The sequence below is a fragment of the Phyllopteryx taeniolatus genome, chromosome 8 (assembly GCF_024500385.1).
Source record: "Phyllopteryx taeniolatus isolate TA_2022b chromosome 8, UOR_Ptae_1.2, whole genome shotgun sequence".
In the NCBI taxonomy this organism is placed as follows: Eukaryota; Metazoa; Chordata; class Actinopteri; order Syngnathiformes; family Syngnathidae; genus Phyllopteryx; species Phyllopteryx taeniolatus.
The window spans coordinates 7,282,830-7,309,191 of record NC_084509.1 but is presented as its reverse complement, the minus strand read 5'-3'; the positions used below and the strand labels follow the sequence as shown (position 1 = coordinate 7,309,191).

Here is a 26,362-nt window from a genome sequence, read left to right as displayed (position 1 = left end):
GCAGCATCAAATCCTGATCGGAGCAGCCCTAGTACACAGCCTCTTTACCCAAAGTGAGCTGTAATGGAGATCCAGCTCACGCGGCATTATAATGAGTATAAGTGGTGTGGAATTTGGATGGCTGGATGGTTGTTACGTTTGTCCATATGTGCCTTCTGATTGACTGGCGAGGTCAACCACTAAATTTGGTCACAAATAAGTATACTGTGGCCACAAAATTACTATTTTGTGTGCACGTTATAGCTACATTGAGGCCCTGTCAAATCTGGGCCTTCGTGGATAGTTTTTCCAGAAATAAATAAAAGCCTCAGTGTATCATGTCCGCACAGCAAAGAACACAGATGCTTTGGACAGACATTTTGGATTTGCAGAGGGGGTGAGACAGCTATTGAGATTCTATTACTGGTTATGAAGAAGTTTAGTTTAAAAAAAGAAATGCCATAATTCTACAAGTGTAGGTCAGGCGTCCAAACCACATCAGAGGGCCATTTGCAGCCTGCTATCCAGTATCCATTTGTTTTGCAGCCCACTGCCCCTGTGGTAGTATAAATACTCAAGTTTTAAGACACTGGTGGGAGTTTTGAGGCTACTAGTCTCGCCATGTCAAATTTTCCTGTTCTATGCACAGATTATTTAATTATTTATTCATTATTTCATTACTTTTTACATTTTTTTTTTAAGAATAGTTTTTCTTCCAGCGTGGGGGTCTGTAAATTTGTTTTTCTTGAGAAAACAAACAAACATATCAGCGGATGTGCACACAGAAAAGCATCTCGTAGTGTTAGGGCCATTCTTTTTCTATATTGAAGCTGTCAATATGAGTTTATGTCAACAATACGGGGACGACTGTTCCGTCGCAGCTGTGCTTCTTGAGCTGCCTCGAGTCAGAGAATCCGTGTCCGCAGGTCTGGCACGAGTAAAGCTTTTGGCCCGTGTGCACCTGCAGGTGCGACTTGAGCTGGTTGGATTGGTGGAACTTGCGGTGGCAGTAAGCGCACTCGAAGGGCTTCTCGCCCGTGTGGATACGCAGGTGTCGGTAGAAGTTTCCATCGGTGCGGAAAGCCTTGCCGCACTGCTCGCACTTGTACGGCTTCTCGCCAGTGTGGATGCGCTCGTGCTGCTTGAGGCTCCCGGCGTGGATGAAGCCCTTACCGCACACCTCGCACACGAAGGGCTTCTCGCCCGTGTGCGCGCGCTGGTGCGAACGGAACGAGTACTTGTTGTGGAAGGCCTTGCCACACAAACTACATGAAAACTCCTTGTGCTCACTGTGACCCTTCTCATGGAGCTTCAGCGAGCAGGCCGCACTGAATCCGGCAAGGCAGATTTTACAGCTGTACGGCTTGACCAGAAGCTTGTTTCTCTGCCTCGTAGGAAACATCTTGGGCTTGTCATCCTCCTTGGTGTGTACATATTTCTGGTGGATCTGAAGGCGGCAGTTGAAGAGGAAGGTCTTCCCACATAGGTCGCACATAAAAGGCTTCCGAGCTCCGTGCACCAGCATGTGCGACTTGAGCTTGTTGTTATCGGAGAAGCTCTTCCCGCAATCCTGGCAGGTGAAAGGCTTCTCGCCAGTGTGAATACGCAGGTGTCGTTTCAAATTGTTGTTGAGGCTGAAGCGGGCGCCGCACACGTGGCAGGTGAATGGTTTCTCACCAGTGTGCACCACGCTGTGTCGTTTGAGCGCCGTACCGGTACGGTACGAGCGTCCGCACACGCCGCACACGAACGGTGTGATGCCTGTGTGCTTGCGCTTGTGCACGGTCAGCGAGTGGGCGTACTTGAAGGTCTCGTCGCACACGTTGCACTTGTATTTTTTGGCGTTGGTGTGCACCATTTGGTGGAAACGCAGCGTGTCCTTGCTCTTGAACTCCTTGCCGCAGGTGGCGCAGCTGAAGGGCCGCTCGTCCGAGTGCACCACCATGTGGCCGCGCAGCTGCACTGGCGTCTTGCACGTCTTGTTGCACAGCGGGCACTGGAGCGGCTCCTTCCACTTCTGAATAGAACACAATAGAAGAGAAAGCAAAAGCAAATTAGTATTTTAAGCACACAACACCTATTTTGTGTGCACAAATAAGTACATTGTGGCCCCAATTTAGTTTTCTGTGCCCAAAAATTATTGGCAGCAATTTAGTGTTTTGTTTCCACAAGTTAGTATATTGTGGCCACAATTTAGTATTTTACATCCACAAATTAGTATATGGTGGCCATAAATTAGTATTTTGTGCACACGTTATATCTATATTGTGGCTAGAATTAAATATTTTGTCTTAAGAAATGTACTGTATCATACTGTATTGAATAATATATGCATACTTTTTAGCCCACCATAGAGTCTTTTTGGAGCAACTGAAGATAATTTGGATACTTTTTGGACCAAATAAAAAATAACTTCAACGATTTGCTAGAACAACTGACGACTCTCGAGAGACTTTATAAATAATCTGAAGAAATATTAAAGACTTTTTTGACAAGTTGAAGATTTTTCTGAGATTTTTTTTTTAGACCCATCGGAGAGTCTCTCAAATTTGTAGACCAATTGGAGAGTCTCTAGGGACTATTTGGACCAAAGAGAGAAGCTTTAAAGACTTGTTAGACCAACTGAAGACTGTAGAGAATTTTTAGATCGTCTGAAAATTTTTAAGAGACATAAGGCCAGTTGCAGAGCCTCAGAGTCAATAATAATAGTGTCAAAGTGAGTTTAGTGATGTGATGGCTTCACCTGGTGGCGCAGCAGGTGGTTCTCCAGAGAGCGCGCCACACGGAAGGTCTTGCCGCACTGCTCGCAGGTGAAAGGTTTGGGCTGGGCCAGGGGTTGGTGGCGCTTCAGGTGGTTCTGTAGCGACTCCTCCTTGCGGTACGAGCGCTTACAGCGTGGGCACGGAAAGGGCAGCGACGCCTTGGACTCTGCCTGGTGACCCACCATGTGGTCCTCCAGATACTTCTTCTCCGGGAAACTCTTGTTGCACTGCTGGCATGGATAGGGCTTCTTGTGAAGCTCCACATGCTTCTTTAGCTCAGCCTTCCAGTAGAAGGCGGCGTTGCACTCGTCGCAGGAGAAGCGCTTCAGGTTGCGCCGCGCCTTCTTCCTTGGGCTTTCTTCCGCTTCGTCAGAGTCCATTTCGTCATCACTTATGTCAGGGGAAGCTGAGAGAAGGAGAGAGAGAATACAATACAGTACAACCTCTTAAATCCAACACTTTTGTTTGTATGTTTGGATTTTTAGAAATAATCTACATTGGAAATAATCTGTTCCGGTCTGCAACTGTCAGAAGTGTAAAAAGAAATAAAGCACTATTAATATTACACGGTAAACAATAAAAAGGTCTCTTTACTTTGATGAGTGACAATGTTACTGCTTATTTATTTTTCCCAATACTTATTTTTTGGTACATTTTAGTAATTTTGTGATATTTCTATGGTTTGCTAATATTTTAGTCACAATATTCGGAATTTCTTCCCCCCCCCCCCCCCCCCCCATCTCATTTTCTGCATCATATTAATATATACAATAATTTTGTCATGTCCAGATATTTTTGGTAGATTTTCCAAATTTTGTTTTCCTGATAGTTGCACATCGTTTGTTCAGTGTTTTGTATTTTCAAAATATGTTTTTTTGTGCAATTTTTTTTACATTTTTGTGCAATTTGTTTAATTTTTAAATAATTTTAGTTATATATATTTTTTTAATTTTAATATAAATTTCTAATGCCATTGTCATTTTGTCATTTTTTTGTCAAATGTTTTGTGGAATAGTTTAGGATTTTTACCTTTTTTTCCCTAATGTTTTGTATCTTTTTGTCTAATACAAGTACTTCTGTATATTTTCTTAACATTTAAGTAGTTTACCAAGTAGCAACTTAAAGGCCTATATCCTACAAAAACTGGTGGAATTCCAAATTATACAGCTTTATATGTTCCAATGTAACATAAACTTCTGTCAATCTTAGTTACCCATTTCCACTTTGAAGCTCGGCCTCCTTGTTCGTCTCGGTCTTCCTGATGAGGATTGTTCCACTAAGCCCTGCTACACAAACCAAACAACAAATCAGTTTTTTGTTTTCTCATTACATTGCCATATAAACACAGGTTAACAAACCAATTTGTAATCTGAAATACACCATCAAAACCTTTAATTTGACATAGGACTCCATGTGGTTTGTTGCAATTTCATTTTTCACTTGTTTACTGGTGAACCTTGACCTCAGGTGAGTTCCTTGAGGTGAAGTTAGCTTTCCACTAAAGAAATCACCTCTGGCAAATTTGGAGACCATTGGATGAAAAACAACGAAAATTTGAAAATGTTCCTTTGACTTTTTTTTTATTTTTTACATTGACCTTGACATTTGACCTAGGTTTTTATACATTGGCATGTCCAAAGCTCAAAAAACAAAGAAGCTACATGTTGTTTTGGTGCTGATTTGTTTAGGGGGTGAAAAGTGTTTCAGATGCCAAACCTGCTTCTCTGCTTGTTCCTTTGTCGGCCCCTCTTTGCTAACGGAGCAGGAATTGGGACTAGAAGCGTCATGAGGCGAGGACACAGGTTGAAGGACAAGCTGTGTAACAAGATTCGTCTCAGTTGACTCCTGGGCAGCTGACTCTCCATGTCCCACAATGAGCACCGTGGGCGCACCGCTGAGCTGGCTGACAATCAACACAGGGGCGACTGCAGATTGGGTCTCCATTTCGGGGTTCAGGACTGCCTCGCCATTACCCGCTTCTGAGACACGCAGACCTGATTTTGTCTCAGTGGAAGTCTGCTCGGCGGAGACTGACAACAGCGAGACATCTGTGTTCATTCGTAAAGAGAAATAATGGCATAACATCAATGAGTGGATAACTTCTGGAGTTTTCAATTCATTCCAATACATTAGTAAATAAAAGAAGCAACGTTCAGATGGTTAGTATCCATCCATCCATCCATCCATCCATTTTCTGAGCCCCTTCTCCTCACTAGGGTCGCAGGCGTGCTGGAGCCTATCCCAGCTATCATCGGGCAGGAGGCGTGGTACACCCTGAATTGGTTGCCAGCCAATCGCAGCACACACAAACAAACAACCATTCGCACTCACATTCACACCTACGGGCAATTTAGCGTCTTCAATTAACCTACCATGCATGTTTTTGGGATGTGGGAGGATACCGGAGTGCCCGGAGAAAATCCACGCAGGCACGGGGAGAACATGCAAACTCCACACAAACGGGGCCGGGGATTGAACCCTGGTCCTCAGAACTGTGAGGCAGACGCTCTAACCAGTCATTCACCGTGCCGCGACAGATGGTTAGTAATTCAGTTTAAAACATTATTGTAACTACCATATTTAGCGTTAGAGTAGTAGTCGTTAGCTTTCGGCTTCTCCCAACCACAAACAAAGAGGAAGAAGCCGTGAAAGATCGAAAAAGAAGAAAACAAAGATGAGATGGACGTCAGACGCACATATCAGTGCTTAACACGTACAATTTTCTATTTTATTGACGGGATCTTACTTTGAATGCAGCCCTACTTTTGTTTAGTACATGATAGAACATTACACAGTTGTGCTCATTAGTTTGATTACACTGGCAGAATTTGGAAGATGTGTACCATTCTTTGAAGAAAAAGTGAAGGATCAGCAAAACATTAAATTTTATTTTGAATGGGATTCATATTAAACTAAAAGGCATTTCAGAAAAGGGCAACCCTTAAAAAAATAATAATAATAATTAAATGGTCCTTGTTTAGTCAAAATGTTTTTAAATAATATTTCACAACTTCTGCCAGCGTACGTAAACTGAGGAGCACAACTGTACATATCAGCAGTCATACGTGTTACTTGACAACAATGGCAAAAGGTTTTTGAATTGTATTCAATTAATTAAATCGTTCATTAATTGTAGTCAATTAATTTGATTTGACTGAGGTATTGCTTACAAGCAGATGTAGATATGACCAGGCTACTTATACATCACAATAAATATACACTATACGATCTTCAAGACCTTTGTGGAAACAATGGGGAAACGCCAGTATTTTGAGGGTAATAGTTGGCAGCAACATATTGGAAAAACAATTACAAAATCTACGATCTACTTAATTTTGGGAATTGTGAACTTTGATTTTGAATCATGAACTATGAACTGAGCTTTGAACTTTTTCGCGAAGAAAATGAATTTTCCCAACAGCGGGTCCAGCCCACTTGAGATGAAATTAAGGTGAATGTGGCCCACAAACCAAAAGCAGTTTGACAACTCTGGACTAATCGATTAATTGTGACGCCTCAAGATACTTGTAATGCCATTGCGAGATAAACACGCGAACTAGTGGTGGCCGGATGTGGTTTAGTTTACGGTCTTCGGCTCGCTTGTAATTCAAACTTCTGCTTGCAACACAAATAAGAAAAAAATCACAAAAAAAAAATCGACCGAGTGCCAGCTCGTTACTTGAAAAACTCCTAAGTTAGGGCACTTAGTCAAGGTACCACTTTAGTATTTTAGAACATTTTCAAATCAAAGGTGATGTTATAAACAAAAGTTTTCCTCACATCAAAAAACGACTGAAAGCCCAAAGTTCCCCAGTAAAACGCAATAAATACTGATGTTAATGTTTTTCCCATGTAGGACGTGTTGTGTCGTGTGGACGCAGTCTTGCCTCCTGCCGCTGCTCCTCCATCGCTGATGCTCTTCAGCTCCTTCTCCAGCAGCTCCATGTCCCTGCCGAGTTGTCCGACCCGGACGTGCAGCTCCTGTTCCAGCTGTCCGGCCTTCCTCTGCATCACGTCCTCCAGCTGCTCCACTTTGGCCTTGAGCGCCTCGTTCTCATCGCACAGCTCAGCGAACACCCGCTGGAGCTGAGCCAGCAGACCGCGCTCAATATCCCGCAGGTCGCCGCCGAGGCCAAGCGTCGCCTCTTCCCACACCGAGTGTGGCGCTTGTTTCTCCCACACGCCCCTAAAGACCGACACGGTGGCTCGGAAAGCAAGCTCGACGATTGAAACCACCTCGCCGTCGAACCTCGCCCCCATGTTTGTGCCAACTTTACACCGAACTGACGATTAAATGCGCATTTGTGCGAAAAAAACGACATTTAACGCGAGAATACCACTATGTTGTGATCACATACAGCTCATGTTACTTGACTATTAAACTTACTATGGCGGACTGTGCGTCTCTGTAAAGGTTCCGCGTTTCATTTCCGCTTCCGGTTTCTTTCCGCCTCCGTTGATACGTACTATAGTATCGAACGGGATTTTTTTAAACGGCCTTAACATTTTCACTAAAACCCTAAATAATAATAAAACACACATAACACACAAATAATAATGAGATAAATAATAGTTATATTTTCTGTATCAGGTTTTCGGACTAAGTGGTATGGGTGAGCCACATATAGCCCGCTCCTTTCTTTAATCTGGCCCACCTGTAATATATTTTGGCATAATTTTAGTCGTTTTCCCCCTAAATTGGTTAATTAAAAGGTATTTATTCACGTTGTGGTATTAATTTATGAATCTCATTAAATTTAATAGATTGTTTTTTTCATAAATACAAAATTCGAAAATAAATATAGTTACATACACATTTATGAATAATTGATACATAATTGGTTAATGAATTGATAAAATAAACTATAAATAATACATAAAAATTACGAGTTATTTATTTTATTAAAAAAACATATGTTGTTTTTTTTTAAAAATGATTTTGTATTTGTTTACCACATTAAATGGTTAATTGATTTATTGTGAATAATAAAATCCAAACTATTATTAAAGTAGATTGGCTGGCAACCAGTTCAGGGTGTACCCCGCCTCCTGCCCGATGATAGCTGGGTTCGGCTCCAGCATGCCCGCGACCCTAGTGAGGAGAAGCGGCTCAGACAATGGATGGATGGATTATTAAAGTAAATATTTCTACTTACAGTATACATCTAATAATGTCTTTATTTTGTTGAATAATTGGTTAATTGTTTACATTAATTATATAATATGGAATAATAATGAATTATATTATTTCCCTTCTACGATTTTGTAGTTGGGCTATTGTATATATATTATAAAAGAAAAATATGACACATATTACATATAGCGGCACGGTGACCGACTGGTTAGAGCGTCTGGCTGGCAACCAGTTCAGGGTGTACCCCGCCTCCTGCCCGATGATAGCTGGGATAGGCTCCAGCACGCCCGCGACCCTACTGAGGAGAAGCGGCTCAGAAAATGGATGGATGGCACGTTGGCCGACAGGTTAGCACGTCTGACTCACAGTTCTGAGGACCCGGGTTCCAATCCAGCCTTGCCTATGTGGAGTTTGCATGTTCTCCCCGTGGCTGCGTGGGGAGGCATATGTATATGTCATGTGGATGCCAGCTGGTGACCAGTTCAGGGTGGACCCCTGCCTCTCACCCAGAGTCAGCTGGGATAGGCTCCAGCATACCCACAACGTGAGTGAGGATAAGCTGTACAGAAGATGAATGAATATTTTTTGATTCTATAATTTTTTTGTCAAACATCCATCCATCCATTTTTCGTACCGCTTATCCTCACAAGGGTTGCAGGCATGCTGGAGCCTATACCAGCTGACTCTGGGTGAGAGGCGGGGTATACCCTGAACTGGTCGGCAGCCAATCACTGGGCACATATAAACAAACAACCATTCACACTCACATTCATTCCTACAGGCAATTTAGAGACCTCAGTTAACCTACCATGCATGTTTTTGGGTTGGGGGAGGAAATCGTAGTACCCGGAGAAAACCCATGCAGGCACAGGGGCAACATGCAAAAATAATTTTTTTTGGGTCAAACATTTTTGTTATACAAATGTGTCTGTTTTTCCCCATGTAATATTGTGTATGTTGTGTAATATTTCTGCATTGTTTAGGATTTCATAATATAATATTTCGCATTATATTTTTTCATATTGTATTTTTTCTGTATAGAAATATTTTATTCACTGTATCTGTGTAATAGGTAGTGCATACAGTCTATGTAGGCATGTTTATGTTTGCATAGGTATACATAAATGTAACATGTTAAGGTATATACGAAGTACTGTTTGTGTTATACTCATCAGCTATTATATGTCTAACTTCAAGAGAAAGATTCCAAGGGTGTGACAATTATAAGCGGTCCTTCAGTTGTAACCATTTTCTCTTATGATTTCTGATGCTAACCACAGGAATACAGCAAATCTCATTCATTTTCTTTAACATTCAATGTAGCCTCTATAGACACACTTACTGGGTACTTTATTAGGTGCAAAATCCAATGAGATCCAATGCATCCATGTCTTTCAATTGTCACAAGCAGACACAGTGAATGTTTTCATTGATAGACCAAAATGTATTTTATTCATCATTCCGTCTCAGCTGCAACACTGAAGTGGGCATACATACATACCATTACGTATATGTCATGTGGATGCCAGCTGTGTGACACACTACATCTTTTATTGTGCAGCCTGCAACTTTGGAGTCCATTATGAGGTTGTCGGCATCTAAACGAGACATTGCTTCATTTGCATTTTGTCTCTCAACTCGAGCTTTGCTAGTTGTGTCCAACATGCACGGAAATGACTGCATTGATCTGCCATTCACACGTAATGCATAAGAAAGAAGACTAAAATTCACGTCGTAGTGACATCAATTGATTAGCATGTGGCTAATGTGGATACTTTTTCAGTAGAGTTGGGAAACCATTTTTTTCTGTCAGGGGCCAAAGCGTATCGTGTATCCTGTTGAAAATGTATGTATTTTGGGGGTCCCGAATACAAATGTCCCCAAAACTCACTCATTCGCGTCCCCCGAAAGCTAGGGAGAAAACTAGCACCCAACACCAATTGGACCGTTCAACCTCTATCATAACAAGATATACCAAAATGTCTCAAAGACCCATGCCCCAAATTGAACAGGAAGTCACACATTTAGATTTTAAGCAGCCATTTGGGTCAAATTTCATACTTGATTGACAAATTCCTACTCTGTAATTTGTTCAGACGAGGCAAGATCGGAAGCATGTGAGTGATGGGTTGGCTGGGTGATGCTAAATTGCAAAGCTTTTTGTCGATGCCATCTGTCTATTGTGGGCAAAGCATGAAGTCAAAGTTTGATGATCATCTGAAAATGACCAGAAAGTTAGAAAAAAAATTAGCCCCAACACCATTTTCACCGATCAACACGAAATTGGATGGACATGTCTATCATAACAGGACACATCAAGAAGTCTCAAAGACCCATTTTGAAAATTGAACAGGAAGTTGTCCATTTTGGTCTCAAGCAGCCATTTGAGGCAAATTTCATGGCTCTGACAAACTCCTACTAGGGAATTCTACCAAATTAGCCCTGAAGCAAGTATCCCAGACATAATTTTGAGGATTCGCCATGAAAACGGGGGTCCATTTGTGCTCAAGTAGACAGCTAAAGAGTAGGACATCATTAAAAACTGAGAAGCCAATCAGGAGTTTCTTTTGAAGAGTTTAGAGGCATAGAAAAAAAAAAGTATATTTTGTTTTTATTTGATTTCTCAACGTGATTTCACGCAAATCAGGCATGCAAAGTCACAAGGTGTGACAGCTCAAGCAGTTTTGGTCGGCCATTCATTCATTCATCCATCCATCCCACACTTCCTGCTTAAACACTGCTGACGTTTCCAAGCGTTTGCAACCTTGCTTGTCTGGAAGACATTTGAACACGCCAAGCACACGCTAACAAACAGTAAGAAACCTGAGAGCTATGGACAGACGTACACATCAACCAGATTTCCTTTGGATGGAAACATAAAAAAAGAGATTTTGATTTGTTTTGCGGGATGATGAATGAGTTGAATGATGAATCAGTTTTGCATAGTGAGCTGCCACAACCAAAAGACGCATACAGTTCTGCTCGGAATAATAGCAGTGTTTTTAAAAAAGTGCGTCACATCTGAGTTGCATACTACTGTAGTTCACTGGTTCCAGATGTTGGTCCACTCTTTTAGGACCAGCTGAAGTCTCTAGAGACTTTTTGGATCAACGGTTGTCTTTAAAGCTCGTCTTTTTTTTTTTTGACCAACCGGAGAATCTTTTCAGACACAGTGAAGAGTCTTCTAGCACTTTATAGACCAACTGAAGGGCCTTTTAAAACGTTTGGATGAACTGAAGAGTATTTAGAGACTTTATGGACCAAGTGGAGAATCTTCAAATAATTTTTAGACCAACCAAAGAGTCTTGAGAGACTTTTTGGACCAATTTAAGATTATCAAGAGACTTGCTGGACCAACTAGGTCTTTAAATAATTCTTCGATTTACTGAAGAGTAGAGATTTTATTTTTGGGACCAACAGAAGAGTCTTTCCAGACCTTTTAGAACACCAGAAGTGTCCAAACTCAAGACTATTTGGACTAACGAAGAGTCTTCATAAACTTTTTACATTATTCAGCTTCTTAGACCAACTGAAGAATATTCAAAGATGTCTTATAATCAAATGAAGTCTTGAGAAAATGTTTGTACTAACTATAGAATATTCACAAGTTTTAGACCAACTGAGGTGTGCCTCACATCTGTGTTGTATCTCGGGAAAGCAAAAATCTTCAAGCATTTTTCATAGTTTGTCCTTTTTTCAACAGCCTGATATTCTTTTTTTCTTGTCTTTATCTAAAGGTTCTTTCACCTTCGAAACATTTTTCTTTGCTGCTTTGAAGTGTTGCCGATGGATTTGCTCATATGGAAATAAAAGCGAAAATGATTTTGAGCTTTACTCACTTTTATATACACTGCTATTATTCTGAACCATACACACACACCCACAGATCATCTAAAAAAAAAATCAAACATGGAACAGGCGAGATACTTGATTCTCTATCTCACAAACAGCAATCAACTTCCTGCTGCACTTCCCTGCAGGGCCAGCTGGGGGGCATTGCCGCATAGACGCAGTAGAAGAAAAAGATGTCGATTCAAAGAGTTCTTCCTTCCTACGTCACTTTGCATCCAAGCGCTTCCATGGTGGAAGCAGTGAGAAGACATCACTTTTTCTTACTGGACTTCTCAGAGCGTTTGGCTTCCGCCTTGCTGCGGCGATCCGAGCGCTCCTCCCTGTCTTTGTCCCGCCCTATGTCCTTTTCTTTCTCTTTTTCCACCTTTTCTGCCTTCTCGGCTCGGTCCGATCGCTCGCCACAATGCTCTGAACCAGCCTTACTTCGGTCTCGCCGCGTGCCCTCGTCGGTGGATGAGGTAGTTGCTTGGAGCTGGCCCCACTTGGCCATCTCCTCGTGTTCCGAGATGCTGCTGCCGATGTTGCTCACCCATGTCTTCAGGTCCTCCTGATGTAGCCAAAAAACAAGCCAGACGTCAATTTCCGCCATGTGCCACTGCCGTGAAAACCTCCCCACAAGAATGACTCACCTCATCTTTAGCGTGAAACAAGAACTCGCTGCCATCCTTCGTCCTGTGAGCACAGTAGACAATTCAGTGTTATTTATGTTAAAAGCAAACGATACCACAACCAACAGGCACGCCATTAGGGTGTTTTGGACCAACGGAACAGGCTTTAGAGAACTAAAGAGTCTTTACAGACATTTTAGACCAACGAAAGGGAGCTGACATTGACCAGCTGAAGAGACTTAGATATTTTTGGACCAGCTCAATAGTCTTGAGAGACTAAGACCAAAATAAGAATCTATTGTTCAAGTTACTGTAAAAATGGGTTTGGTAACAAAAAAATACTTGCAGTATCTCAATATTATTATTTATTACATATGATCATTTGATATTTTGATACAGATTTGAGCAGGAATAATGAAAGTTCACACGCATGATTTGCTTTCGCGTGCCACATAAAAAGATGTGGCGGGCCAGATGTTGTCTTTAGAGATATTTTAGACCAATAGAAGACTTTTTAGAGTAACTGAAGACTAGAGACTTTTTAGACCAACTAAAGACTCTTATGTATCCTTTAGGATCAACTGAAGAGTCTTCGAAGACTTCCTTGATCAGTCTTTAGTCTTTAGAGACTTAAGTCTTAGGGATTTTTTTTAGACCAACGGAATAGATACTTTTATCGACCAACAGAATCTTTGAGGACTTTTTGGACCAACATTGTAGTCTTTAGAGGCTTTTTGGATCAAATAAAGAGCCTTTAGGGACTTTATTAAGATTCTTGAGACTTCTAAAACCAACCAGAGAGCCTTTGGAAACTTTAGACCAACTGAAAAGACTCAGCGGACCCACCTGGTCTTAGACCAGTTGGGGAGTCTTAGGAGACTTTTTGGTGCTTTAGAGACATTTAGACCAACGGAAGAATCACCAAAGACTTTTTAGACAAACTTAAAAGTCGTTAAATACTTTTTTAGATAAACTTAAGTCTTTAGAAACTTTATCAACTAAATGGAGTATCTTCAAAGAATTTTTTTTGGGATCAACAGATGAGTTTTTGGCAATGTAAGACCAGGTGGAGATTCTTTCGAGAGTTTTTGGACCAACTGAAGAATCTTAAACTTTTTTATTTATCTGAAGGGCCTTTAGAGACTTATCTATCTGTTGGCGAGTCTTGAGAGGCAATAAAGAGTTAAGAGTTACAATATACAGCGTGGGACGAGTATGAGCTCGTACTTTAACGTGAAGACGTTCTTCTTCTTCTTGTATCCGTTGGTGACATCACAGTGGCAGTGTGCGAGGTTGAGCATCGACTCGTTGTTGTATGCCATGGCGGTGTTCTTGGCGTCCTTGTAGAAGCCCAGCTCACCTTTATTCAGCACGCAGTACAGGTTCACCCAAGACCTGCTGAAATGGGGAGGTGGAGGGAGAAGGGAGGAAAGGGGATGGAGATGCGAAGAGTTATAGGGGGCCGCAGAGTAGCCGCTGCTAAGCTAACACCTCACTCACCTGAGATTACAGGTAGGTGGGCGAGAAGGACCAAGACCAACAGGGGAGGAAAAAACACACTGCAGAACCACACAAGACGAACGCCAACGGGGGAAAAGGGGGTGCGTGCAGGGTGGAGGGGCGACATACAGTTTGGGGTAAAGCTGGGGGAGCTTAAATAGGACTTACCTTAGAGGTGATGAGGGGGGCGGCAGCCAGTAGCAGCAAGGATGGAAACAAACAGTAGGGAAGTTTGGTTAAATGAAAGTTGATTATCAAGATAGTCTTCAGAGATTTTTTAGACCGACTAAAGAAACTTTGGGGACTTTTTTTGACCAACTAAAGAGTCTTCCAAGACTTTTTGGACCAGCTGATGAGTCTTCAGACCTTTTTTGGACCAACTAAAGAGTCCTAAGAGACTTTATGAGCCAACTGAGGAGTCTTTAGGGACTTCTTAGACCAATCTTAATCTTAGGAGACTGTCTAGATTGAGTAAAGAGTCTTAAGAGACTTTTTAGACAGACAAAAACATCTTTTGAAACTTTGTAGACGAAGTGAAGAGTCTTTACAGACTTTTATACCAACAGATGCATCATTAGAGACTTTATGGACCTTTTAAAAAGTCTTTGTAAACTTTATGGACCAACTGAATAGTCTTTAGAGAATTTTCAGATCAACTAAAGAGCCTTTAGAGACTTTTTGGATCAATTAAAGACGAGAGTTTTTGGACTAACTGAAAACTCTTAAGAGCTTTTCGATACATTGTGAAGCGTTTTTAGAGTAGGGGTCCCCACCACCGTGGATCGGTACGTTGCCACAGGCCAGTTGGTATCGGGCCACACAGTGACAATGGACAAAAAAATATTTTATTGATCATCAGATTCTGACTGAATTTTTTTTTATTTTAAAAATCAGGTGCATCCAAATGTGTCTCTGTCAAAACGCTCATCTTGGTCACATGACAGGAAAAAAGAAAGACCACAAGCTAGCAAAAATGAGTTAAAAAAAACAACCTAAAAAACATGTTTGTAGAGCGTCTTGGAAAAGGGAACAGGCCAAATAATTAAACAATATCAGACAATTTCCACTATAAGGACAATATTGGCAGTCTGACATAAGGTATGGCTTTATTGCTAGTTGACTCTCACGCATCAAACCCTGCTCTGCAAAATCTGTCATGACAGGCTCGCAAATGAGGCAAAAGCTGCTTCGGCACATGGAGCCCAAGCAAAAAGAGCCTTTGGAGGTTTTTTTTGAATGATTTAAAGATTACCTCAAGACTGGACCTGCTCATTGAGGAGAAACAAGCACAGGGCTCACACGAATGACAACAACTACATTCAGTGTAATGGTAAGTTGTATAAATACCTTATTCATTGCCACCCCTCCCAGTTAACATGGATATCTGACTTAAAAGCTGTCAATGACAGTGAATGAGAGTTTTAATCATTTGCTTTTATTTGTTTCTATACCGTGCTGGCAAAATATGTCTTTAAGTGAAACTGGCCCGTGGCACAAAAAAGCATGGGGACTTTGCTGCTTTTGAGAAATGAGAACTTTTTGGAACCAACTGAAGTGTCTTGACTCTTGAGAGATTTTCTAGAGTCACTAGAATAACTTTGTGGGGAAACTTTGGGGAAGTTCATTTTCTGATGAATGAGTTTGGTCTATAAGAACCTCTGGTATTAACTGCTGTGAGTGTTGTCAGAGCTGTCCAGCATGGCATCAGGACTCAGAAGACCCACCTGTTGGTGCTCTTCTTCAGGGTCTCAATGTCGAGCTTGCGGAAGAGGAAGCCCTCGTGGTGTGCACTGTGTGTGGGTGGCAGGGGGGCTGTGGGGCCACTCTGGGCTGGAGCAGAGCGGGATCGCCGCGTGGTCTCTCCTTGTTCTTTCGGTCGCGGCCGGCGCCGAGGTTTGGGTCTGTCCCGGGCTCGAGGCCGGTCAGGACGGGAAGACTTCTCTGGTAGGCCGTTTGGCAGGCGAGGAACCTCGCCTCGGGCCTGGAGGAGGGAGCCGTCAGCAAAAGGAACACATTAATTAATACACGTCTATGTTCAGAATCACTAATTCCCTACTCCCTAATTACTATCACTACCACGTTAGCCTAATATGATAATTGCCCGAAATCATTTTTGAACGTTTTCAGAATACAAGGTGGAAAAAAACTAATTTAACAAACAAGAAGAGTCTAGTTGCCTTGAGTCAACCTTTGCAGGTTACCATTAACTAAAAGACTGAGAATCCACACAGGCATAAAGAATTAAAAAAGAAACTAGCAAGCACATTGGTACTTTTTATTGATAGTGTGACAGTTAGTTAAAAATGATTTAGGTAATTATACTATTAGGCTAACGATGTAGGGATTTTTCTATAGTGGACTATATAGTTAACTGCTCGTGCGCATCGTTAATTATGGCATTGCTATCTTATAATTACTGTATCGGATCAACGTCAGCGAGTTGACCTTCCGTAATAAATGTTGGACAAATAAATTATAGTAAAATTATATTGTTTTAAGCTTAGTGTATTCCCCCCCGCCCAAAGAACAAAGAACTGTATGTCCATCTGTGTTAGTCTACTTATGTTCAAGATATTTTCGGGTCACATTTCATGAACTTGTCTCAAACCCGAAATCAAACAATAGCACGGGAACGGAAAATCATTTTTCTATATCGGCGCAATGAATACAGTGGAACCTCGACAGAATGGACTAATAGGGCGGGGTGGAGGTTGGGGTGAGGGGGTCATTACATCGAAGCCCTTTTGTTTTGAGGCCATATGCACCCATATTACTGTACAGTACAAAATTAATGTTTTGTAGTTTTTTTCATGGCCTGAAAATCCCAGTGCAGTACAACATTATTGTAAATACATTTTTTAAAAAAGCTTGAAAATATTTGAAAGTTTGACATTTTAGTCAAACTTACCACGCTGGTGTGCTTGATCATGGTGACATTGTTGACCTACAGTACTCATCGTAGGTGAGTCGCTTTCATGAGCGAATGAATTAGTGTGCTTCCTACTTCCAAATCTGTTGCCAAAGGGAAATGGCTTGACAAATAAAACCGTTACTGTACCAAAATAGCATGTTCCGACTCCAAAGACTTGTGTTTTGTACTCCTCAGAGTTAAAACTGCAGCCATGCCACTCTCTCTCTGCTTTATGTAAAATAGACAATAGATACTGTATAACCATCGTTACATGGCTGCCACACTAATGCCCCACTTTCAACATGGTCGCCACATAGGGACAGGAGGCACGTCTTTTGGAATTGGATCTAGTAATATTGTATGTCTGTGACCCGGAAATACATCAGTCCCATTCTCTGCCTGCATTGAGCCACAGCGCCAGAAAACCATCCATCCATCCATTTTCTACACTACTTATCCTCACTGGGGTCGTGGGTATGCTGGAGCCTGTCCCAGCTAACTGCAGGCAGGAGGCGGGGTACACCCTGAACTGGTTGCCAGCCAATTGCAGGGCACATCTTTTGCCCCCATTTGCACCCAGGTCCTCAGAACTACGAGGCAGATGTGCTAACCAGTCACCCACCGTGCCACCCGCCAGTAAACAACAGCGGCCAACAGACTATGTCAACGACATTTTAGGTGACAAATGGAAACTACTTTTGGATACATTGTTCAGTCCCGACGGGCCGTTTTATCCGATATCCTTTATATCGCGGTTCGTTTTATCGAGGTTCCACTGTAATGGGATTAATTGCTTTTCTAGTGACCATCAGTTGGTCACTACTTTTCAAGATGCATTGTGGGATACACTGTCTCAATGATTGAGGGCACTATATACTATACTATAGCTGATAACCTATGCTCACTATACAATCAAACAGCACTACAAAATGCCAAACTCACTATACAGGGTACTATTTTGTGGATAGGGAGTGATTCCGAACCCAGCATGTGACTTTCTGTGAAAACGCTGTGTTTGACGGAACTGTGTAAATTTCCGACCTGTGCTGCTTCTCTCTCCTGAAGCTGCTCCACTATTTCTGCCATAGTGGTTCTCCTCTCTCTGTGGAAAGAAAGCACATTAAGCTACATGACTGCAGTTGTTTTGGTGCAGTGAATACAAACATGAGCCAATGTCACATGTCCACAGAGCACTTAAGTTGGCTAAAAACACAATTGTGTATATGTAATAAAATGATAAGGTGATTATGGATTGATTTGATTTTCAGTCACAGCGGCCCTCTGGGGGAAACCATAACTGCTGAAAATGAGTTTGACACACCTGACTTAGATGGACGGCTTGGTGGTGGAAAAAATGACTTAAAAGAAGCATCATCTCCAATAAAACTTAAATGTCTCACCCTCCGCCCGAGCGTCGGTCAGAATGTTCTTTTCCGGTGTCGTGCTCGCTGGATTCTTGTCTGTCCAGCCATTGCCGTTCTCGATCCCTCCTCCGGCCCTCGTGGCTTCCGTGACCCTCCTGCTCGCTGGACGTCTGCCTCTCCAGCGTCCGCCGCTCCCGCCGCTCGGCGTGATCCCGCCACACCTCCTGAGGAAGCTCGTTCTTCCGGGCCTGGATCAGCTGCTCACCGGACAGCCGACGCTCCAGCCGAGTAGTCTGAGTCTGGACCTGCGGCTCGGGGTTAGTCCTAGAGGGCCTGGGCCCTCCGTGGAGCCGGTCTTGGTTAGGCTCCTGAAGAACCACCTCAGCCATCACGGCCACCTCAGCTCTCTCCGTCATCATCTCCCTGCCTTTCTCCCGGGCCTTCTCCAGTCGGCTGGCAACCAGAAGCGGCGTCACGGCGTCGTCCAGGTGTTTGATTTTGGGTTGGCGGAGGTACGGCGATGGCTTGACGTCCACTTCGAGCTGAAGAAAGGTTATAAGAATTAAACAAAACCAAATAGTTACAGTTTTTAACTCAAATACGAGTAAAAATTGTTTGTCTGCAAAATTAAATCATCAATCCATCCATCTGTTTAACTAAAATTAGGCATTTTCAAAAAATTTAAAACTTCTAATAGCCATTCACCCATTTGTCTGTCCGTCCATCCAGCCATCCTTCCATCCATCCATCTAAAACTAAGCACTTTTAAACATTTCTAATAACTATAATTATTAGGCTTTACGCGATCAGGTTTTTTGGGGCCGATCACCAATCAGCAAGTTAAAAAAAAATGATAACCGATCACCGATGGAGCAATGTGTCTATTTACATGACTTGTTAATTTATTGTATATACTTGTGTACTGTATACTGTAGCCATCCATTTTCTGTACAGCTTATCCTCACAAGGGTTGCGGGCGTGCTGGAGCCCGTGCCAGCTCAAATTATTCTCTAGCATTTTAGACAAAAGTTAAAACACCAATGACCTCTAGGCGGCATTCAAGGATTGGCCACTGACATAAATTTAGGTCAAATCAACATCACAACTGACAGAAATAATGGGTAATAACTTACTGTAATTAAATTACTTTATTACAATGAAATTACTTTAATAAAATACTGTTAATGACATGCTAACTCTAACTTTCTCACTGTCCCGGCTATATGGACGGGTGTTGTCCAGAGTTTGAGTCCGTTTGACACTTTTCTTCCAACCCCCCACCCCACGCTGTGTTGCTTGAACGCGGCGTGCTCGTCGTGTACATTCTTCAGGTGCTCGATCAAATTTGTGCTGAAGCATTTAGATGACGTTCCCCACGACGTACTTCAGTTGTGCAGAGACCGCAGATAATTTAGGTGTTGTTTGTCTGTGACACTGCAAAATAGTCCCACACCGACGACGTGTTTTTTCACCAAGATTGAAAAAACTTTATTGGTCGTCAGATAGTTACAGTACTGCGCAACAGCATCCATCCATCCATTTTCTGAGCCGCTTCTCCTCAATAGGGTCGCGGGCGTGCTGGAGCCTATCCCAGCTGTCATCGGGCAGGAGACGGGTTACACCCTGAACTGGTTGCCAGCCAATCGCAGGGCACATAGAACAAACAACCATTCGCACTCACTCATGCCTACGGGCAATTTAGAGTCTCCAGTTCATGCATGTTTTTGGGATGTGGGAGGAAACCGGAGTACCCGGAGAAAACCCACGCAGGCACGGGGAGAACATGCAAACTCCACACAGGCGGGGCCGGGGATTGAACCCGGGTCCTCGGAACTGTGAGGCTGAAGCTCTAACCAGTCGTCCACCATGCCGCTGCGCAACAGCATGAAATGCAAATTATCGGCTGATACCGATAACGCCGATAAGATCGGTGTAAAGTATAGTAAATATCTCCTTATATGACTGTATTTAACCATCCATCCATCATCCATCCATTCATCTATTTGCCCATCCCTTTAAGCATTTCAAAAAAACTATATTTATTACTATAAGAAGATATATATATATATATTTTTTTTCAAAAGAAAAAAAAGAAAAAAGAAACAAGAAACAAGAAAACTAGGAATTTATTCTAACGTTGGGCTGAAGGTGACCCGCCTTCATGCTGCTTTCTCGCGCCTGATTGGCAGAGAGCAACATGGCGGCCGTGGCGACGGACAAGATGGACGAATGGGCGGGATGTCGGACCCCCGAGGGGGACGGTGTCGGAGTGGCAGGCGAGGGAGAGGGCGGCGTGCTGGCCTCGTTCTGTTCGTAGATGGTCTGTCTCATGACGGGGGAGAGGGGCAGCCGAGGGAGGCTGGAAGGTGGAGCCGGGGACGCGTCCTGGGGGTCCAGGAAAACCTTACGGCCCAGCAGAGGCGTTGCTGGTTGTTTGCTTTGCTCGGCTTTCAGCTTTTCCACCTGTACAAAAAACACAAACACCTCACAATGGTACCCAGTTTCAAAACCCTAAGCCAGCCTTGAAACCCTCCTTTCAAACACAAATTTGAAATCTTAACTTTGGCTTCAAACTCTGACCATTGTATAAATCTTGAAACCACTATTTGAAACCCTGCGTTGAAATACTACTTTAAAGCCCTACCCAAGTCTTGGAACCCAAATTTGAAACTCTAACCCTGACTTGACACTCTACTTTGAAACCCTAAGCCTGCCTTGAAAGCCGAACTTGAAACCCAAACACTGATTTGAAACCCAACTTTAAAAACCTAATCCTGCTTTGAAACTCTAACCCTGATTTGAGACTCTACTTTCAAATCTGAAACTTGCCTTAAAACCCTAATTTGAAACCCTCACCCTGCTCTGAAACCTAAATTTGTAATCCTAACTTTGACGTCAAACCCTAACACTTGTTTGAAACCCTAAACCAAGATTCGAATTACCAACCCTGCCAAGAAACCACAATTTTGAACCTTAACCAAGATTTGAAATTCTAACCCTGGCTTGAAATCTTTATTTTAAACCCTACCCAAATCCATTTGAACACTTCAAACCCCAAGTTGATGGTGCCAGAAGGTGGTGGACTCCATGTGACACAGATGGGAAACATTCTCAGCACTGCCATATTGTGAACACAGGATTGATTTAGAGTTTTTTTTAAGGACATTTAAAAGCTAATACAGTATACAGTATATCTGGCTGCGCAATCCCAAACACAACTCACTTTTGTCACGGTTTCTGTTCAGGTAATTCGCTTTTCTGCCACCTGGAAATACTCTGGCGCCTTGTGTTAACTAACATTATAAAAGGTCCATAATAAGAAGCAGAGTAGTACCGTGGTGAGGCGTCTGAGCGAGCTGAATCGTTCTTCCCAGGTAGCGGCAGCTTTGCGGAAGGCTTCGTGTCTCCGTATGAGCTGTTCCACCTCGTCCACGCTGCCTCCCAGCTCCTTGCTGCTGACCAGAGGCTCCTGTGCCGCCAGCCACGCTTCCGCTACCACCGCCTCCTGTGCGAACTGGTGCACCTCCAACACTGAATGGACCACATTTGAAACCGTTATATATACAGTGCTAAATGTTAAATGAGCAACATGGAACAAACCCTCAAACACCTTTCCATAAGTGCATGACTACACACAACAAGAAGGACATTTCTTAAAGATGGTCAGTATGACATTTCTGCATGCATTAAATGACACAATAGTGTGGTAGTTGTACTACTAGTACCATTACAAAATCCTAAAAGTTAACATCTAGTGCTTAACTGGTAGTACTCGCAGTGCGCAGAAGTCAACGAATGCCAATAACATAGTTGTCCTACTAGTATGTCAACATTGTCTTACTGGTTGGCAGAAATGTCATACAGTAATGGAAAAAACTAGTAGGACGAAGTCATTCTACTAGAGCACTGAATTGTCTTACTAGTGAGGACAACGCGCATACGAGTACATGGACCTAAAGCTGGATATCAAGGTTATCGAATAAATGCTCAAATGGCTTTTCACATGTACTGAAATTGCGTGTGCCTGCGTGTGCATGTGTGTGTGTGCGTGCGTGTGCTTACATTGCTGCAGGGCCTCCCAGTGCTTGTCCCACTTCTCAGACAGCTCGTGTTGCTTAGCGACCACATTGTCCAGCTTCTCCTTAATCTGCACTCAAAAATCATCATCATCATCATCATCATCATCATCGTGTTAGAGTTGCGCTCAGGATGGAAACAGGTTTTACACACCATGCACTAGGTACTATGCTGTCACGCTATGATGTCATGCTATGTCATAATTTGTCACACTATGATGTCAAGTAATTATGTCTTGTATGATGTCACATGATGATGTTACACTGTCATGCTATGATGTCACGGTATGATTTCACGCTATTGACCTTGTGCCAGTTTATTTTTATATATATATATATAAACAGAACTGTATTGTGAAATATGAATATAAAACAAAAGAGACCATGTCAAGAAATAAACAGGTTTTATGTGATTTTATTTTACATCAGGAGCTCTGACTCCAGCTCCGGTTAACACCTGCTAACATCTGCTCCATGCTCCTTGTGAGTGTCTTCATTTTGTATTTGTGTGTTTGGCTGCTTGTCCCGTTAAATAGACAGCAAAAGTAAATCAGTCTGTTGTTCTGATTTTCTTTTCACTTTACTCGAAGCAAAAAACAAACAAACGAACAAAAAAACAACAAGCAATTTTTTGTAACTGGGGAGAAACGTAAGTCAATGTACCACTTAATATACTTTTGTGACATTTGTTTGGTGGTGCTCTGTGAGATTGTTCTCACGTAAAAATACTGTATGAGCCTTTGCTCAATAAAAGATGGGAAACAGATGAAGTTAATTTAGGCCCGGCACACACATATAGACAATCGGTCTGTTTTTGTGCCCATTCTGCCCCTTCCCGACCAAGCACGTCAAATGCCAGACAATTTTAATGTGTGTTAAGACTGGATTCATCCCAATTTTAGGGTTAGAAACAGGTTGAGGCAGACAATCTTATATAAAACAAACACGTCTCACCCGATGTCATTTTACGACCAAAACTCGTAATGTGTGTGGGGAACGCCGACTTCTCTCGAGTCATGACGCCGAGAATGGTGATGTGACCCAAATTGTAGCCAATCAAAGAAGAAACCAAGACTGACGAACACGGAAACTAACGTAAATGAAAACAAACACGTCTCACCCGATGTCGTTTTTTTTGTAGAAAACCGCCATTTTACAAGGGTCTCGGCTGTGGCAACATTCTGGAACACTCGGGAAACATCGGCGCATATCCAGAAGTGTTTCTTCTTTCTCGTTTTTTTTGAGCTCACGTGTGATCACGCGAGATTTCTAGATCGGTGGTGAAACAGAATCTTTATGTGTGTTGTGTGCTGTGTAGGAGATTCTCGGAGCACACCACACACATGACGATCAAACTGTTAAATTGACGATTTTTGTGTGGGGTCTGTAGCAGACAAACATGTTTATGTGTGTACCAGGCCTTGGTAGAGTAAGTACTGAGCTGTGACCTGGTGAGCTGCAGGGTTTCTAGCCGCCAGCAGCATCTTTCCCATGTCGATACATTCCATCAAACTCTGACTGCGAGCGTCCACCTCATTCCTCAGACTCTGATGATAGTTCATCAAAACCTCCACCGACGACACATCCCTGAACACACAGGGTGACACGTCACGTCACAGAGACACATCAGTACAACTCGAACCCCTAACTCTGGCTGGGAATCTTAACCCAGGTTTGAAACCCTACTTTAAAACCCTAGTCCTGGATTGACACTTTAACCCCAACTAGAGACCCCAACCAAGGCTTGGTACCCTAATTTGAAACATTAACTTGAACGTCAAACCCTAACCCAAGCTTGAAACCCTAATTAAAAACCCTAATCCTTGTTTGAAACCATAACCCAGCCTTGAAACCCTTAAATTGAAACCCTAACCTTGATTTGAAGCCATACTTTGAATCCCTAACCCTTGAATGAAACCCTAAACCTTGTTTGAGACCCTACTTTAAAATCCTAACTTAAAACCCTAAACCTAATTTGAAAACCTTGATTGAAACCCTAATCAAGGCTTGAAAGCCAAATTTGACACCTTAATCCTCGTATGAAACCCCAAACGTTGCTTGAAACCCTAATTTCAAATCCTAAAACTTGTTGAACTCCACACCCTTGTTTGCAACCCAAAACCTGGCTCGAACCCTAATTTGAGGTCCTAAGACTTGTTTGAAACCTTAACCCAGTCTTGAAATCCAAAATTAAAACTCCTGTGAGTTCACATTCAATACAAAGACAAGCGAGAACCATTCAAGTGTTACTCAAACATCATTTTAAGAGTTATCAAGGAGTGCCGCATGCTCACAGTACCTCGGCTTCTCCCCTGTGTCGATCTGGCAGAGGATAGAGTCGATCCACATGATTTGATCGCGGGCCAGGCCGAAGAACCTGAGCTTGTCCGTCTCGGTGGTGATCTGCAGCCGACACTCCTCGCAGGATGTGAGCAGCTCCTTCCAGCACTGCATGACTTGGTGTTCGCTGCAGGCAATGGCTTCCGCCTTCTCGCCGGCGTACACCGTCCTCAGCTGCGCCGCACTCTCCTGCAGCTGACGCACCTGACGGACCACAACACCTTTAGAAGCCTCCCCCAGGGAGGGAATGTACATTTTCTTTTAAATCAGGGGTGGGCAAACTGTTTTAGATGTTGTACCTGCGTGACCAGCAGCTGGATGTCCTGCTCGAAGCCGTGTAGCATCCTTTGCAGCATGCTGGTGTTGGCCGTGCCGCTTTGACGGCCGCGCACCTCCGGTAATCTGCGGTGTTTGTCCACAATCTGAGACAGAACCTGTAAACCACATAAGCACTAGCTCCTTCATGTATTCGCATAGGAAGTAATGCAAATTGGCACTATCGCAAAGCCTTTATTAAATGTATGCAAGGTATGTGTTGGTTTAAGGAAGTTAGATAAGACCTTTTAAGGCCACATAAGACCTCTCCTACACTAAATATGACAATTAGGAATGAGTGATATATGAAGTCAGTAATCCATCCATCCATTTTCTTTACCACTTATCCTCACTAGGGTCGCGGGTTGCTGGAGCCTATCCCAGCTATCTTCGGGCGGGAGGTGGGGTACACCCTGAACCGGTCGCCAACCAATCGCAGGGCACATAACACAAATAAACAACCATTCGCACTCACATTCACACCTACGGGCAATTTAGAGTCTTCAATCAACCTACCACGCATGTTTTTGGGATGTGGGAGGAAACCGGAGTGCCTGGAGAAAACCCACCCAGGCATGGGGAGAACATGCTAACTCCACACAGGCGGTGCCGGGATTTGAACCCCAGTCCCCAGAACTGTGAGGCAGATGTGCTAGTCGGTCACCGTGCCGGACATGAAGTCAGTAATTCATAGCAATAATTAAAAAAAAAAAAAAAAAAAAAAACTTCCAATATATTTTTTATACACAATTTCAGCATCTTAAAGACCTTTGAACAACATATCTAAGGGTTTAAGGTAATTTTAATAGTTTGGACCTTAATTTTGCAAATTTAAGAGTTTTTAGTGTTAAAGTTTTTAATGATTGTTTTACATTTTGTTTGGATTTTCCAAGATTAGTTTAGATTTTTTTTCTGCTTTTAAAAGCTTTTAAAGACTTCATATGATTTTTGAAGACTTTGAAAGAGTTTTTAAGAATTTTAATGAGTTAGTCATAGAGTGTTAGTTATAGAGTGTTATAAGACTTTTGAGATTTACAGTAGTAACATTTGGTTAGATATATAAGACTATAGACTTTTTAGAATATTTTAAGATATTTTTAAAGACTGGTCTAAAAATTCTTGAAAGACTATATAATATTTTTTCAAGACTTTTAAAGAGGTTTAAAGACTTTCAAAGATTTGTTTAGAATTGTAAATTTTTGTCTAAAAACTTAAGACTTTTAAAGATTTTATTTTAAATGTTTTTCTAAATACTTTTTTAAGACTAAGATTTGTAATGACTTTTTAAGACTTAAAGTTTTTATTTAAGTTTAAAGACATTTAAAGATTTTGTAAAGTCCTTGTTGTTCTCTAAACTGAAATTGTACAGGATAAATAAAGTACAGCAAAAAAAGATGTTTTAAAGGCTTTTACATACTTTTCTAAAGACTTTTAGACTATAAGATATTTTTAATACTTTTAACGATTTCTTTAAAGACGTTTTTAAGAGTAAGATTTTACAAGACTTTTTAAGGATACCCT

General features: G+C 42.2%; 2 protein-coding genes across 4 annotated transcripts in view; both read right to left on the bottom strand.

Moving 5' to 3' along the window:
• Positions 1 to 627: 627 nt before the first annotated feature.
• LOC133481950 (zinc finger protein 345-like) lies at positions 628 to 7,168 on the bottom strand. 2 transcript variants are annotated; one of them, XM_061781343.1, is made up of 5 exons: positions 6,629 to 7,168; positions 4,458 to 4,789; positions 3,955 to 4,027; positions 2,723 to 3,147; positions 628 to 1,996 (listed from the first exon to the last, which is right to left on the bottom strand). In XM_061781343.1, the coding sequence occupies exons 1-5, from the start codon at positions 6,999 to 7,001 to the stop codon at positions 824 to 826; spliced, it is 2,376 nt and encodes a 791-aa protein (XP_061637327.1). In that variant the 5' UTR covers positions 7,002 to 7,168; the 3' UTR covers positions 628 to 823. The 2 variants fall into 2 exon arrangements, with proteins under 2 accessions (XP_061637327.1, XP_061637328.1); XM_061781344.1 differs by having other exon boundaries at positions 3,955 to 4,024.
• Positions 7,169 to 9,296: 2,128 nt separating this feature from the next.
• Positions 9,297 to 26,362, bottom strand: part of LOC133482608 (spectrin beta chain, non-erythrocytic 4-like) — a 75,285-nt gene continuing 58,219 nt past the window's right edge. For both annotated transcript variants that reach the window (XM_061782916.1, XM_061782918.1), the window contains exons 33-44: positions 24,826 to 24,960; positions 24,486 to 24,730; positions 23,635 to 23,773; positions 22,173 to 22,257; positions 21,445 to 21,641; positions 20,247 to 20,573; positions 18,147 to 18,652; positions 17,788 to 17,848; positions 15,560 to 15,816; positions 13,563 to 13,733; positions 12,357 to 12,399; positions 9,297 to 12,274 (exon numbers count right to left, since the gene is read on the bottom strand). In XM_061782916.1, the coding sequence (XP_061638900.1) occupies positions 11,978 to 12,274; positions 12,357 to 12,399; positions 13,563 to 13,733; positions 15,560 to 15,816; positions 17,788 to 17,848; positions 18,147 to 18,652; positions 20,247 to 20,573; positions 21,445 to 21,641; positions 22,173 to 22,257; positions 23,635 to 23,773; positions 24,486 to 24,730; positions 24,826 to 24,960 (2,463 nt within the window). In that variant the 3' untranslated portion in view covers positions 9,297 to 11,977. The remainder of the gene's footprint in view (positions 12,275 to 12,356; positions 12,400 to 13,562; positions 13,734 to 15,559; positions 15,817 to 17,787; positions 17,849 to 18,146; positions 18,653 to 20,246; positions 20,574 to 21,444; positions 21,642 to 22,172; positions 22,258 to 23,634; positions 23,774 to 24,485; positions 24,731 to 24,825; positions 24,961 to 26,362) is intronic.

Bases quoted from the DNA above. Each gene is read 5' to 3' on its own strand.
- LOC133481950 (XM_061781343.1), bottom strand. From the start codon at position 7,001: ATGGGGGCGAGGTTCGACGGCGAGGTGGTTTCAATCGTCGAGCTTGCT. The intron at 4,790-6,628 runs GCAAGACTGCGT...GAATGAACACAG, and splicing joins TGGAGGAGCAGCGGCAGGAG to ATGTCTCGCTGTTGTCAGTC. The intron at 3,148-3,954 runs GTAACTAAGATT...TCCTTCTCTCAG, and splicing joins GAGCTTCAAAGTGGAAATGG to CTTCCCCTGACATAAGTGAT.